The sequence below is a fragment of the Staurois parvus genome, unplaced genomic scaffold (genome assembly GCF_062004578.1).
Source record: "Staurois parvus isolate SC_StPar_1 unplaced genomic scaffold, SC_StPar_1.0 ptg000581l, whole genome shotgun sequence".
NCBI classification, from domain to species: domain Eukaryota; kingdom Metazoa; phylum Chordata; class Amphibia; order Anura; family Ranidae; genus Staurois; species Staurois parvus.
This window is the reverse complement of record NW_028318377.1, coordinates 3,982,396-3,997,208: the sequence shown is the minus strand read 5'-3', so window position 1 is coordinate 3,997,208 and position 14,813 is coordinate 3,982,396. Positions and strand designations below refer to the sequence as shown.

Sequence of the window (14,813 nt, the reverse complement as noted above, 5' to 3'; positions counted from 1 at the left end):
TGGGCTCTAATGACAACAAGTCATGCTTACAATAAATAAATAAAATCTAAAATGTTAGGTTTTTTTTTGGTAAACTGTACATGTATTACACACAATAGCCTTGTGGCCACACTGCAGTTCTACTTGCAAACGTTTGTGTATGCAACAGTGACCGAATTCTACTACTGCTGTACATTTTATGTGTGCATGAGTTTAACAGGCTGACCTGTCAACCTCAGAGCTTTCAGCCCCATTTTACAAGGTCAAATACTGCTCCCAGTACATGAATTTGCTGATAATTTACTAGCTGGCCAGAGATAAGATGAGTGGATTAATTTGATCACAAGATAAGGTACAGTAGGAAAGGGTCTTGATCTTTGTTCATCAGGTTATTAAATTGTGAGAATTCACATTTATGTAGCCCATTGTTCTGTCTTATCAAGCCATCTGCTCGGAAGTATGATTTCAATGGAAACATGATGGCTTGGAAATGAATGCCGACCTGACAAGTTAAAGGAGCTGTAAAGCCTAAAATGAGTTCTGTCTTTTTAAAGAGCTGTTAATTTCATTTACAAATACTTTAATGATCAGAGGGGGGGGGGGGGGTGTGACTGGATTTCATATAATTCCGACAGAAGTATGCTCTTTTTAGAATATTGTATGATCTGGGTATTGAATGTGTATTTGCTCTTATGAAGGTTGTAGAATAGAGTATTTGGGGCGTACATGCTTTGAAGGGACACTATACCCTTCTTAGAAAGCTGTCACAGGTGCAGTTGTCCCTGCTGGAGGATGCACTCTCACCTCTTGTTTTGGTGTCAACTGTAGAATTTAGAATTCTGGATTCTGTCTCAGTGACAATGGTCACAAGACAGGACAATGAAGAGGATCTAGAATCTACCTAGCAGGGACACGGAGAACAGTAAATACCTGTCATGGATCCTTAAGCTGGCCATACATGGATCAAAATTCTGCCAGTTCAGCAGGGACCGGCTGAATTTCCATTCACATATGGGCTGTACAGAAATTGATCTACTGATTGACTTCTGTACAACCAGCATGTTAGAAAATTTCCACAAGATCAGTACTGTCAGCTATAGCTGGAGTGATTCTCCCATTCACCTTGAATGTGTGTATGGGGCAATCGGGTAATTATTTATTTTTTCGTTCAACTTGCTGATTGAACGAAAAACAAAAATGACTAATGTATGGGCTGTCTAAGCTTTCCAGGGTAGCTGGTGTACAACCTTCCCGTGGTAATTTTGCACCAGCCGTTATAGTTGAACCCCTGATGAAGAGCATGTAAAGAGCAAGAATCTTCCACGAGGAGCTCTACAAGAAATTGGATGTGTAATGATATCAACATTTTTCCCACAGTATGGTGGACAGTATTTTGGTTTGAGAATGTCAGTTTTGATCGCAGCAAGAATGAAATTGTCATATGGTTGATTATATATCAATACAGGGCTTGTTTTTTGATCCTTCCAAGTTGCCATAAATTCCAGTGAAGCCCTGAGCATATGAGGAAGAAACTTCCAGCACCTTAAACAGAATAGCAAAGCTTTCCTTAAAGAAAACTCCAGTTGGTGTTCAGAAAATTAAGTCAGCAGCTACAAAAACTGTAGCTGCTGACTTGTAATAATCAGACACTTACCTGTGCTAGGATCCAGTGATGTGCTTACCTGAGGGGTCGCCGGGGGATCGTGTTTAGTCCTCAGCGCCAGCATCCTAACTGTGGGCACCTGGCTGTGACAGCTTACGGCCACACAGCTTGGTGCCCACTGCGCATGCGCGAGCTTCGCTGCACATTGTGAATGGTCCCGTAGTCTTCTGGAACCTGTGACGTGTCTCAGAAGACTATGGGGTGGGAGGGAGGGAAGGAGAACTTCCAATTGCCTAGGTCAGGGGTCTTCAAACTTTCTAAACAAAGAGCCAGTTTACTGTCCTTCAGACTTTTGGGGGGCCGGACTGTAGCCATTGGACATAAAAAAAGGCCCTGACATTAGTGGAGGAAAAACCTTTTTACACCATCTAATGGGAGAAATTGTGCCTTATTATTGGTGACATTGGGATGAATTGTACCCCATCATTTGGTGTTATAGGGCACCATTGTTGGTGTCATTGGGAGGAACTGTGCCCCATCATTGGTGTCAGGGGGGTAATTATGCCCCATTGTTGGTATCGTTGGATGAAAGCAACGATAAAAGCAAGTAAAGGGCCACATCTGGCCCTTGGGCCACAGTTTGGAGACCACTGGACTAGGCGATTTAGTGACTTTGACAGATACCCATTTCCACGGAACACGCTTGGTGAATGAATACATGGACATAGGGAAATCAGCCTGAACTGCAGCCACAACATGTGAGCACATCATTACAAGGTAAGGCAAACCACACAGAGAATAACATACTATATATTAATATTTAATATAATAAAATACCAATATCTAGTTAAAACAATTAAAACATTTGAAAGTGTACAATTCTGGATTTTTTTTATGCTGCGTGCGTTCCCATGCATTATGCACAAAAAGAAAAACACCACAGCAACCAATTTTCCCATCTAATTGCTGGTGTAAACCAATACAGAGGTAAGTTTACAGGATTTATCCATTTGGTGTTTTTGAGTGCTGTGCTGTTGATGACTTTTTATTTGTTTGAACTAATTTGCTATATATTGTCTACTTTACCTTCTCTAAAAGTTGTCTTTGTATAACCGCAAAACACCAGTAGTTATGTACATTCAGTTATTAAAGTTCTTTTGCCATCCACATATCACCAACAATATTATCTTATCACTTTCTGCATGACGATCAATCCTTCGTGGAAGGCATGCTTCAAATATTATTATTTTGACTTTTGTCTGTAGATTGTGGTGCATTATTATTATTTTTTTTATTTCTGCACATATTTTACTGAAATACGTTAAGTATTTTAGACTTGTTCATTTATGAAATGAAGTGTGAGATATTTTGAACATTGGTGATTAAGTGATTACGTTAGTGAGCTGTGAAGTCATTACCCATTAGAGGGTGTCATACCAAATTAAGGTGTTCCATATTCTTAATGACCTTTCATTAGTTAAGTCCTTATTTACATTTGCACCTAATGTCCAAGTGTCAAGAAGTCATGGCATATATCAGAAATCAGCAGCTGCTTGGTTTTATGCTTAAAATATATTTTTTCCATCAGTGGTGTATAAAAGAAATTCTCTTCACTTTGTTCTTGTATTGTGTCAACTTGCACATAGTGTGTGCAGTCTAAGATCTGGGGCACAAATCACTAAAGGTTGTCGCATGCGTTATGTGGGTCACGTGACCACATATCGTATGCAATACTAAAAATATCAATTCACTATTGCAGTGTGCGGTATTTACTGAAAATGGCAAAAATGCTCAGTATATACCACATGAAAAGACTTTAATCATTTATTTCCTTTTGTGAATTGACTTTAAGGTGTGCGGTATGTACTGGTATCTGTCAGTGAATGTCATGGGTTGTTAAGGAGTGGGTGGCCGCTGCGTCCTTAACAACCTATGAGTCATCAGCTGTCAGAGAGGAATTAAAAAAAGCGGAAATAAAAAAAAAAAAGTCGTCAATTTAAAAATTTAGCAACATTTTAAAAAAAAAATGGTGTGGGGTCCTTTCCCCCAAAATCCACACCAGGCCCTCATGCAAGAATGCAACCCAGCAGGTCAGAAAAAGGGGTGTGAGCAAGCGCCCCCCCTTCTCAACCATACCAGGCCACATGCCCTCAACATGGGGGAGTTTTCTGGGGCAGGCCCCCCCCCCTCAAAGCACCTTGTCCCCAAGTGCCTTTTCCCCACAAGCCTGGCCTGTGGTTGTGGGGGTCTGTGGGATGGAATCTTTAACAAGGGGGCCCCCAGATCCTGGCCCCCCCCATGTGAATTAGTATGGGGTACATGATACCACTACTTATTAACAAAAAAAAGTGTAGTGTAAAAAATTACAGCAGACAGTCTTTGACAAGTCCTTTATTAAAACAAAAATCAAAAAAATGTCCCCTTAAGTAGATCCAATGTCAATCACGATGCCCGCTGCCACCGCTGACTGCTGGCTCCCGACATCTGACAGCTCCGCTGGCCTGATAATTCTTACATGTCTAAGGGGCAGGGGTCATCCTATGATGTCAAATGGCTGACCCCGCCCTTTTGTGACATCACCAACTGGGTTATGCTGGGTCGTTGGCAGAATACAATGATCACAGTTATAGCCGCTGGCAGCAATTGGGGGGAAAAACGCCAGGCTGATTGTAGTGAAGTCAATCAATGGATCAACATCAGTACAACCAGCCTGTCTATGGACAGATCAAATTTGACTGGTTCTTGCTGAAGCAGCCAAATTTCAATCCGTCTGTTACTGGCTTAGGCAACTGGATTATGGCCACACTGATTAGCCAGATACAAGTCTTAAGCATGGGTGTTATCAGCTGTGGTGGTTAGCTTCTCCATCTTGGCTTATGTTGGAATTTTGTGTTCTGGTAACCTCCTCATGTGTTGTCTCCTCAAGGTGTTCTACCAAGACTCTTACTGGAGTCACAGAAGTTATGCCCTGGCTTCTGAGCTCTCTTGGAAGCTCTTGTGGCATAGTTTCAACTCCAGTCTTGGGGTTACCTCCCAACCCATTGGCACATCCCCTCAACCCTTGAAAAAAAAATATTTTACGCATATCTTTTATTCAGGTGTCATCTGTCTGGCTACATGATATCTCAGGTCATCTTTTTTATCCTGAATGCTGTAGAAAGTGACATAGCTTCATGATGTGATTCCATACATTCTCCTGTGAGTCCAAGGCAGAGTGCAAGGCTTTCCTGTCCTGGGCTCAAAGGAAGTGGGTTGAAGAACCCAGAAGAGGTTCAGGCACTGGACATGTAAGTATGTGGGGGACATCACTGGAGATAGGGCAGGTATTGCAACTTTTTAAAGATTGGGGACTGATGATTTTAGTTTTGCTCAATTATTCTCATTTTTGATCATAACTAAGGTCTCTATTGCTCCTTCAGACAATGTGCATCTATGAATAGGCTGGTTGAGAAGAATCGGTAGTTTGGAGACAGTACAAATCTAAATTCTATGAAGGACAAAAGACCCCCCAGTTAATGATTGGATCTGGCATGCAGACCTGGGTACTAAATACAGAGATCACCTTACTGGAACCTAGAGACTTAAGAAGTAGTCAGTTAATTTAGTACTTTGATATCATCTGAAAAGTGAAATTTTCAGTTTTGGGTGGACTGACCTTAAATCATGTTTATTAGCAGATTTGTCTTTGGGCTGTTGCTCATGAAAAGGAAATGAGAAACTCGGACAGAGACTCTGTAGAATGCTGATGAGTGGAGGAGTAGATTGAAATGGCCCATTCATCAGGCTGTTCCATTCCAGAGGTGCTTTTATACCATTTGAAACAATGAAGGGCCGGGAAAGTGATTATTTCCCGTGTGTAATTAGTTTGGAATAAAACATGATTAAAACAAACAAGTAATTGCATTTTGGAGATGTTGGCATCCTATGGCAATGATTAAAAATGTTGTTTACAAAGCCTGGTGCCTAATAGATTCATAAATTCGTCATTGGGAAGAGACTTTGCAAAGCCAACCATGGTGAAAGTCCTGATCCTTGTTTTATACCTGTATGTAAATTATTATTTTGTTTATTTTTTAGGGGTCAAATTCGTTACTGTAATTTAAAAAAAAAAAAAGCTAGAGGATTGCAAGATCTTTGGGTCATAATGTGATGTGCATTACATAGTGGACCCTTACCTCGATCCATACTTTCTGCTATCCTATAGATAATTTTTAAAGTGAGCTTAAGGAAAATTTCTGTTTCCGAAATCTAAAATTTAAAAAACACTTTTCCTCTTGTTATGTGTTGGCTGGTTAGAGTTTTGGGGGACTATATTAGAAACTATTTAAAAATATTACTGTGCCACTTGTATTCCAACACCTGTCACAGCCCATTCTTTTGGTAAAAGGACATGACTGTGCTTTACCTATTGAATTATCCTTTTCCTGCTAATTCACTGGTGTAGGTCAATTTACTCATTTAGGAGACTGTTTTTTCACACCAAGGTGCTCAAAATGAATTCTTTGCCAGAATCTGCTACCAGAGCCAAAAGAATATGTTGGTGTTTTCAAGGTTCACCATGCAGATTGTTTTCTTCTCTAAAATAATGAAGCACGTACTTTGAAGGAAAATTAAATATAATGCTAACCTAACACTAAGCACAACATTAAAAGGTGCAAAAAATTTAGCTAGTGGTACAATGTATTCTTTACATCTAAAAAACACCAACTCAAGTGCCTGTTCATCCAGCTATTCAGTTTTGGTGCTCTCTATTGGCTGCTGTGCTATGCTAGGGTGTGCCAGAGGTCTGACTTGAAGCTTAGGTCATTGTTTGTACATTTTGTTTGGGTAAGACTGGTACTTAGACATAGACAAGTTATATCCATGTGTCATTTAGAAGCTTAGGTTGGCTTTCTGGCCTTGATTTCTTGCTAGTTTTGTGTTAACCCTTAGAGTAGATGTAAACCTTGACTTACCTAAACTAACATTTTGTTCTTATTGCACCTTTTGTATCCTTTTTTGTTTCATCTCAGCACTGATGATCTCTTCTCCTGCAGCCTCTTTGCATTCATTCCAATGACCAGAATAAATTAATATTTTGGCCAATGGAATCCATAAACGAGTGTGCAATATGTGGCTTTGGGCATGTTATTTAAGCTGCTTTTTACCTGCCAGGAGTGAAAGGCGTTCAGAGGTGAAACTCAAATGCCCTGTGAGGCCTCACGGCAGGATCATCAGGTATTATTTTAATGAAATCTGCAAATGTAAAAATATAGAAAGTGACTTTTGTTAAAGCTAAACTACAGCCTTACCTTTTTTACTTTTCAAAAATATAAAAAACAGGGAGTAGTTCCTGTGATGGATACAAACCTATTACCTTAATTGCAGTACCTCCCTAGCGATCTCGTCATTTCTTTCTGAAACGACACTCTGCGTTACAAAGCCTCTCTCCTATTTATCCATACTGTCGTTTGCCCTACTGTTAAAATTTATTGTTTTTTTAATCATTTCATTCTTTATCCTTTTGGGGCATGCCAATTTCCTAACCGCATAATTTGAGGTAGCCATTTTTTCCTTGCATGAAGGTACGTGTAGTTCCTTATGAGCTGCAGGACTGTGCAAGCATGCTCCCTTCCACATAACCTCAGAAAGATAAGAAATAAGCACTGTGCAAACTGTTGGTGCTACATAAATAATGTCTAATAATAAAGGGAGGTAGGGATGATGTCACAGGTTCATATGTATATTCAAACTGATATTGCAAAAAATATATATTTTTTTATTTACTTTTGGTGATTGGCTTTACATACTTTAATTGAGCATTGACCACTTTTAAGCTGGATTCTCATATTAGGTTTTGTTTCTGGCTGTTGCTCTCTGAAAGATACCTGTAGACTAGAAATGAGCTCAGGCATGTTATAAACCTAGTTCAGAGATTGTGGACATAATACAGTAGATGGTAAAAGACTGCGGACATAGAACAAGAGATGGTCAGAGACTGCAGACCTGATGCAGGAGATGGTCATAGACTGCAGAAATCCTGGCAAAGACTTTCAGAAACTGAATATGCTTAAGGAGACTTTCAGAGACTGTGAACATACTATAGGGCCCCTTTCACACCTAATCGGACCCTCCATTCACCCCTGTGGACCGGTGGGTGGAAACGGATTTGTGACTGTTTACACCCGCATACCTCCAATCCAATATGGTCTGCTAAAAAAATAGAAGGGGATCCGCCCCCTCTGTCTAGGTGGATGGAATCGGAGGATTGTCCGTGTAAATGGACAGTGGAGTCCGTTTACACCCGGTTGCCCATAGAGCAAAGCAGGTTCATCTGCCCGGTCTGCTCTGATCAGCAGGGGATCATCGAACATATCCCTGCTGATCAAATCGGAGTCTACCCTGTGTGAAAGGGGCCTACGAGTTGTTGGAGACTGGGGACATGCTTCAAGGTCCAGTTAGACTGGAGACATATTATGAGACTATGAGAAATCACTGCTATAATAGGGTGATGGGACACGCAGGTTAGAGTCTGCAGGGGCCCCAAAGGCCACACAAAAAAATGTCAAAGGGCCACATGTTGCCCCCAGGCTAGAGGTTGGGCACCAGGGCGATTAGCTACATAGTTCTCATTTTGAGCATGCATGTTTATACACCGTGTAGGGACTTGTGGTGTCAACACTCTCACGAGCAAACATGATGAGCTGCGAAAATCAAGCTTAGTTTATGAGATTGGTAAGGCTAAACATATGTGTGCAAATTGTGTAGTACTCGTAGACATGGAATTACAGCCATATCTGACCATAATCATTGGGATCGAGTGATGCTCATCTGCGGTTTATGGGAACCTTAAGTCCAACCAGATATTAAAAGAAGCTTAATTCCCTTCAGTCTGCATTCGGTGCAGTTTGTGTTGTCAGCGGCACATAAGAAATGTATAGACTATGTTTGACAATGATGTCCAAATCCTGATAACATCAGCAGTGCCTCGCTTGCCTCAATCTGTCTGCCGGCAGGCTTGATAAACCAGTAGTGACAGAGGGGAGAAAGACGATGAGGCTGAGAACAGGCTGTATGCTTCTTTATCTAGGCACTGCTACAACCATTGCTCTGCGGGATGAAGGACAGCATGTTTTACCTGGGCCTCTTATTTTATCCAAGGCTTGAAAAGCTGTGATAGCTGTGTACACCACTGTGATATCATTGTATCTACAGGACAATGCAGGTACAAGCGTACTTCAGCCCCTGTCCTCTTTGTTGAACAGATGTAGTTTGGATGTATGGAAGGGGGTCTGCTGTAAGGGTTCATATACACTTCTGAATGATGGAAACTGACTGCTGGAAAATGTAGGTTAAAAAACGTCTGTTTAGCCGCGTTTGCATTTAGAAGCGTATTTTAAAGATAATATCAGGAGACTTTCCAAAATGAAAAACAGTAAAAAATTAACAATTTCAGACATTTTGAGAGAAATAAAGTGAGCAGAAGCAGACAGAGCAGTATGTGTTGAGATTACCTATCGTTTCTGGTTATATTCACTATGGATCCCATCTTGAGCATAATGCGGCACGTTCTACCATTTTTTTCCTTCATGCAAAACCTGGAACTGATGATGAAAAAAGGCTCTGGACAGAATTTGGATATGGAATAGTTAAAAAAAAAAAAAAAAAAAAAACGCTTATAAATGCGGCTAGTCGCGTTTACACACGTTTTGGCGTTCAAAACGCTGATAAAATCTACTCCTGGATGCAAGTTTGGTGCGTTCAAAAAAATTACTGTAAGCTCAACTGCCTTTAAACGACTGTAAACTACATAGTCACATTAGAAAACGTTAGGGAGAGTTCAGGGGCTGCTGAAGGATAAGCAGAAAAGCTCCTGAACGTCAGTTTAGCAGCTGCAGTGTACATGAGCCCTAAAGAAGAACTTTCGGATGTACATAGGTTCACTAAATGGGGAATGTTTCGAGTAGTCTACAAGTGACCGTGTTCTGTATAGGCATGTTCTTCTTGTGCCTGCAGGACTTTCCTCCCACATTATAAATATGTGCTAAAGCAGATCTTCACTCTGTCAATCAACATTGACTATTTTTATTCCTTATGCTACTAACAGTAAGTCAAGAGGAAAGTACATCATGTTTGCTTGTTTTAGACTTTCTTACATTTTCTTCAGTTGCTTCATGATTTCTGGCCTAGGTCAAAATGCTGTCATACATCCGATGAGTCTTCAAAAGTGGAGGAGGAGTTTTCTCAGCTAAGCACACTCTCCTGTCTGCATGCCTCAGCTAACGGCAGGTGAATTCCAGGAAGTAAATGCTAAATGAAGGCCAACATGGAGGGTCAATTGGAAGGGGGGGGGGAATTCTTGGCGCCCCTAAAAGTAAAAACATACTGTGTGCCCCAGATGGAGTGATTTCCCTTTACTTCCTGTCTTGAGAACAGGAAGTGATGTTTCCTGGTGGGAACACAGTAATAATACCTAAAACAGACTACAGACATTGTCCACTTTACTAGAAGATGTATTTGTTGCCGTTTTGTGTTGGAGAAACCTCCCCTCATGTCTTGTCTCAGTTCTGCTTACCACTGTCATCCAGATAAATTGGACATACATAGATACAAGATATTACTGCTCCAGGCAGTGTTAGGCCTCATTTTGCAAATGCGTTTGAGTGTAATCAAACGTTTCAAACGTCTGGGCATTCATTCTATTGGCTAGAATATTAATGTACTGTATTACATAGTTGCATAGTTAGTCTGGCTGAAGAAAGACAAAAGTCCATCCAGTTCAACCATTAAAAAATCCTATACCCACAGTTGATCCAGAGGACGGCAAAAAAAACCCAGCAAAGAATGATTCAATTTGCTCCTGCAGGGAAAAAAAATTCCTTCCTGATCCCCCGTGAGGCAATCAGATATTCCCTGGATCAACTTTACCTATAAATATTAGTATACCACCTGTCCCCTGGATCCTGTCCCCTCACGACTGTTGCAGCCTCCTTCCTGCTCTATCCTAAACTCTCTAACCCACATCTTCAACCTCTCACTCTCCATGGGCACCTTTCGCTCCCCACTCAAAGTGCCCCCTTGTCCTCTGTGATGACCTCAGGGTGAATAGCTCTACACCGAGTTCACTATATGAACCACTGATGTATTTATACATGGAGATCATATCCCCCCTTATGTATTATACATGGAGATCATATCCCCCCTTAATCTCCTCTTCTCAAGAGAGAATTCTGGCTATTGGAATGAATGAATGCTCAAGAGCTAAACAAGCCTAGCACTTAAGCGCGTTTAGGCGATTCTGGCATTTTTTTCTTTTTTCTGGAAAACGCTCCTCTCCTGAATGCCTTGCACTTGTTTTTTTCTGCTTCTAAACACTCCTGCCTGAAAAGCCTGTAAACGTCTAGGTGCAAAGAAGACACATCGGCTAACATAGAGGGGCGTTTAGCAGCAGAAAAAATAGTCAAACTTAAAAGTGGCATTTATGTTGCCCAATGTGTGTGAGGCCTAACAGTTCATCCACCAGCCCACTGGGATCTGTTTCTCCCTATAGTATCCATGTACTAGGCCGTACTTCTGCTGTTTTGATATCCAACAAGCTTTAGTGCAAGTAACAAACTCACAAAGTCAGACTGTGGTACATCACTGTGTCAGACCCTCTCCTACTCCTACAAAACATTTCTCTCCAGGCCACAGATAACCAGAAAACTAGCATTTTGCAGACATCCCAGCAGCACCAGCTCTCGTCCTTCTCTCATGACAGGTGTACTTTGAAGGCCAATAGTTTGTTGGAGCTGTCTAGGTAGAAGAGCTCTGGGCAGACATGTTTTGGTTTCCCCTGTGAGGTCGCACAGCTGTTACCTCAGTACATAGACTCTCTCCTTTTATCTGTGGAGAGTGAATTTTCACGCCGGGCCTTTTATCTGCCTTTTTAATCCCACCATTTCTGTCAGGACATAATCTCTTTCTCAAATTTACATTTTAATTACCAGACCAGCTGAACTGGCGAAAATCAATAATGTCAGCATTCTGCGGCCTATCTCCCGGCTCCGAGGCCTGCCTCTCTATTTCCCGCTATCGATTGATTCCCTCAACACCGTCCTCTTCATTGCTCCCAGCAAATAGGTGCTATTTGGCCGTTTAAGGCATAAAAAACCCTTTGTCCGTCTTACAGCGGCATTCTGTCGTCTTAATATTCTATGTCGTTATTTTAAAAGAAACTTGTGCATGTTTAAAAGCCGAGTCCACCTCTTGTTACATTGACCATCAGGGTTTTTACTGTGCCATCCTCCTTTTCTCAGTATTGGGCTGCATTCTGTTTCATTTTCATTATTTATGACTGATGTTTCCTGCCACATCATTAAAGCAGACCATCCATGAAAATAGAAGGTCCACTTTTTTAAAGGCCCCCACTACCAAAGTCAAATCACCTGCAAAGATGTTTTAAAAACAAATTTGTTGCCCAAAAAAAAATTGCTGATTTCTGCTGGGATAGCTAGACATTTGAAATCTCAAAAGAATGTATCCCATAGGAAACTGCCTAAGAGAGAGGCATGATGGACCTATAGCCAAAAGTGCCTACAATGGGCACGTGAGCATCAGTACTGTAGCACAGAGCAATTGAAGACGGTGGCCTGGTCTGATTAATCACATTTCTTTCACGACATGTGTATGATCGGGGGAGTGTGTGTCGCTTACCTGGGGTTAGAGATGGCACCAGAAGCAGTATGAAAAAATACGGCAAGCCAGTGTGATGCTTTGGGCAATGTTCTGCTGCAAAACTTTGGTTCTGTCATTCATGTGAATGTTACTTGACATGTACTTCCTACCTAAATGTCGCTGACTCAGTACACCCATTCAAGGACATGGTATTCCCTGATGGCAGTTGCCTCCTTCAGATGGATAATGCGCCCCGGCCCAAGAATGGTTTGAGGAACACAACAATGTGTTTGAGGTTTTGACTTGGCCTCCAAATTCTCCAGATCTCAATCCAATAGATTATATGTGGAATGTCCTTGAAAAACAAGTCCGGTCCATGGAGGCCCCACCTCGCAACTTACAGGATTTAAAGGATCTGCTATTGATGGCTTGGTGTCAGATATTACAGCATACCTTCAGAGGTCTAGTGGAGTCCATGCCTCTATGGGTCAAGGCTGTTTTGATGGCAAAAGGGGTACCTACTCAAAATTAGGTTGGTGATATAGTTATATATGTGTTATTGCTGATCAGTGTATATTACTGTATATGAATCCTGATTCTGCAAGCCATGGGGACCCCTCCGGATAAGATGTTAACTCCCAGAAAATTATATGAACTTTCACATAATACTTAAAAGCTACATGAAGCTACAGAGAGAGCAATCAAGGTGTTTCCCCATGCGGCACATAATGAGGGCTCTGAGCCCAGTACAGCACTGCGGAGGAAGCTTCAACACACCTGCTCAGCATGCTGGGTGTTTGTTAGTTTACAGCAGGAAAAAAATGCGATGCTATGGAATAGGGACCAAACTCCCTTTTGGAGCAGGAGATGTCACGACTGAGGATGTCATATCCCAGCTTCTTACATTTCTGGGGTGGACAACGCAATTCTCACTGGTGATGGTTTTTATACATGAGGTCCACTATTTCATAATCCACTGATGCAATATAAAATAATGTGTTATTGTGCTAATAGTGCTGACCTTAAATTTTATTTTTTTGGTTCAGGTCTAGAGGCACCATCAACATCCTCATCTTCTCCACCCTTGAAAAAAATAGAAGTGAGGAAGCCTCCTCAGCTGTTGGCAGCACCGAGGAGGAAAAGGAATGATGATGAGCTGGATCCGACTTGTTCTGCCGCAACGCTGAAAGTTATGAGGGATAAACTATGTTCATATGCTTCGTCCAGGTACTGCAAATGACCCCCCATCATCCTCCATTTAATTTGTTGCACCTACTAGAGGGCCGTAATATAGTTTGCGATGGTCGTTATTAGTGAATGGATATAGACCTGATTCAAAAGAGGTCTAAAGTTGATGTAAACCCCACCTAAATGATATTTGGTTTGTTACAGCGCTGTGTATCATAAACAATTGCTTTTTTGTGATAAAGCACACCTTTCTTTTCAGCTATTTTGGGTCTGGGTGTTGATCCCCTGCAGTCTCCTTAAACCCACTCCCTTCCTACATACACTCTAATGATGACTGCATTTTTTCTTTGTTTTGTACAGTGCAGTGAGCACACTCGAAACTAAATACCAGGTGCATAAAAAAGTGAGCAAATGAAAGTTAAAAACACAAAAAAAGTGCACAGGGTACACATAGTCCACCTCCAAAGAAAAAAGACCCTGGCCCTGATCCCGGAAGCAAGGCCTACCCAAGTACTAGGTGGGGCTCCCCCAAAGGGAGACCTCATGGGTGGGGGAGAAGAAAAAGGCCACATGCCCTCACCTGCAAGACTTCCAAGGCAAGCCTGAGGATCTACACCCTATTAGTCAGGAGTAAGTAAGTGTCAATCTGTGTACATGGAAAAAAAAATATCACATACAACATAAAACTAAAGCAGAGAAAGTGCTGCAGGTGCCAATGTGCAATGCAATGGTAGGCCCTTTGGCCAGTATAAATATTCCTCCGGTCTCCTCCCAAAGGCCCTGCCCAGGAAGCAGGTGTGAAAAAAACGTTCAATAGGTGAGGTGACCATGGGGCTAAATAAACTCATAATGAGCTCCCCCACCGTGAGAATTTCTGGCACCCCTGGGCTGTACTCCAGGGACACATACACTGTGGGATTTTCTCAGCCCGGCCCATAGTCAGACCAGAGTAGCACTATCCCTACCATAAAAGCATTAGAACTTTGCAGGAGCCTTGCCTTCACCCGGGAACATGGCTGATGCATCAGGGCAGAATCAACTCGAGTGGAAAAAGGCCCTCCTACCATTCCGATCTCCTTACTCTAAGAATTACTAACTGGCTCCCCAAATTGGCCAAGGGAACCAGCGTTCCATTCCCTAAAACTTACAAGAACAAATAGTACACTTAATCTTAGCCAAAAGGCAGAGAAGCGGTCTTAGTGATGACCGCATGGCTTTTCTGAGGGTAGGTTTCCTAATAGTGACAACAGTACCTGTGCATTGTGCGTCAGCACTGCGGCTTGTAGTCTTTATGGGGAGAGTGTGTGATAGAGGAACACAGGAAAACATTCAGGAGACATGGACATAGCATTGTCATCCTACAACAGGAAGTACCAGAAAACTGCAGATTTAAAAATGATAGATAATG

At 41.7% G+C, this 14,813-nt stretch overlaps 1 protein-coding gene across 3 annotated transcripts in view; it reads left to right on the top strand.

The window, feature by feature from the left end:
• The window catches only part of UVSSA (UV stimulated scaffold protein A), a 189,569-nt gene that overhangs the window by 75,333 nt on the left and 99,423 nt on the right, over positions 1-14,813 (top strand). For all 3 annotated transcript variants that reach the window (XM_089692280.1, XM_089692281.1, XM_089692279.1), the window contains exon 9: positions 13,264-13,444. In XM_089692280.1, the coding sequence (XP_089548406.1) occupies positions 13,264-13,444 (181 nt within the window). The remainder of the gene's footprint in view (positions 1-13,263; positions 13,445-14,813) is intronic.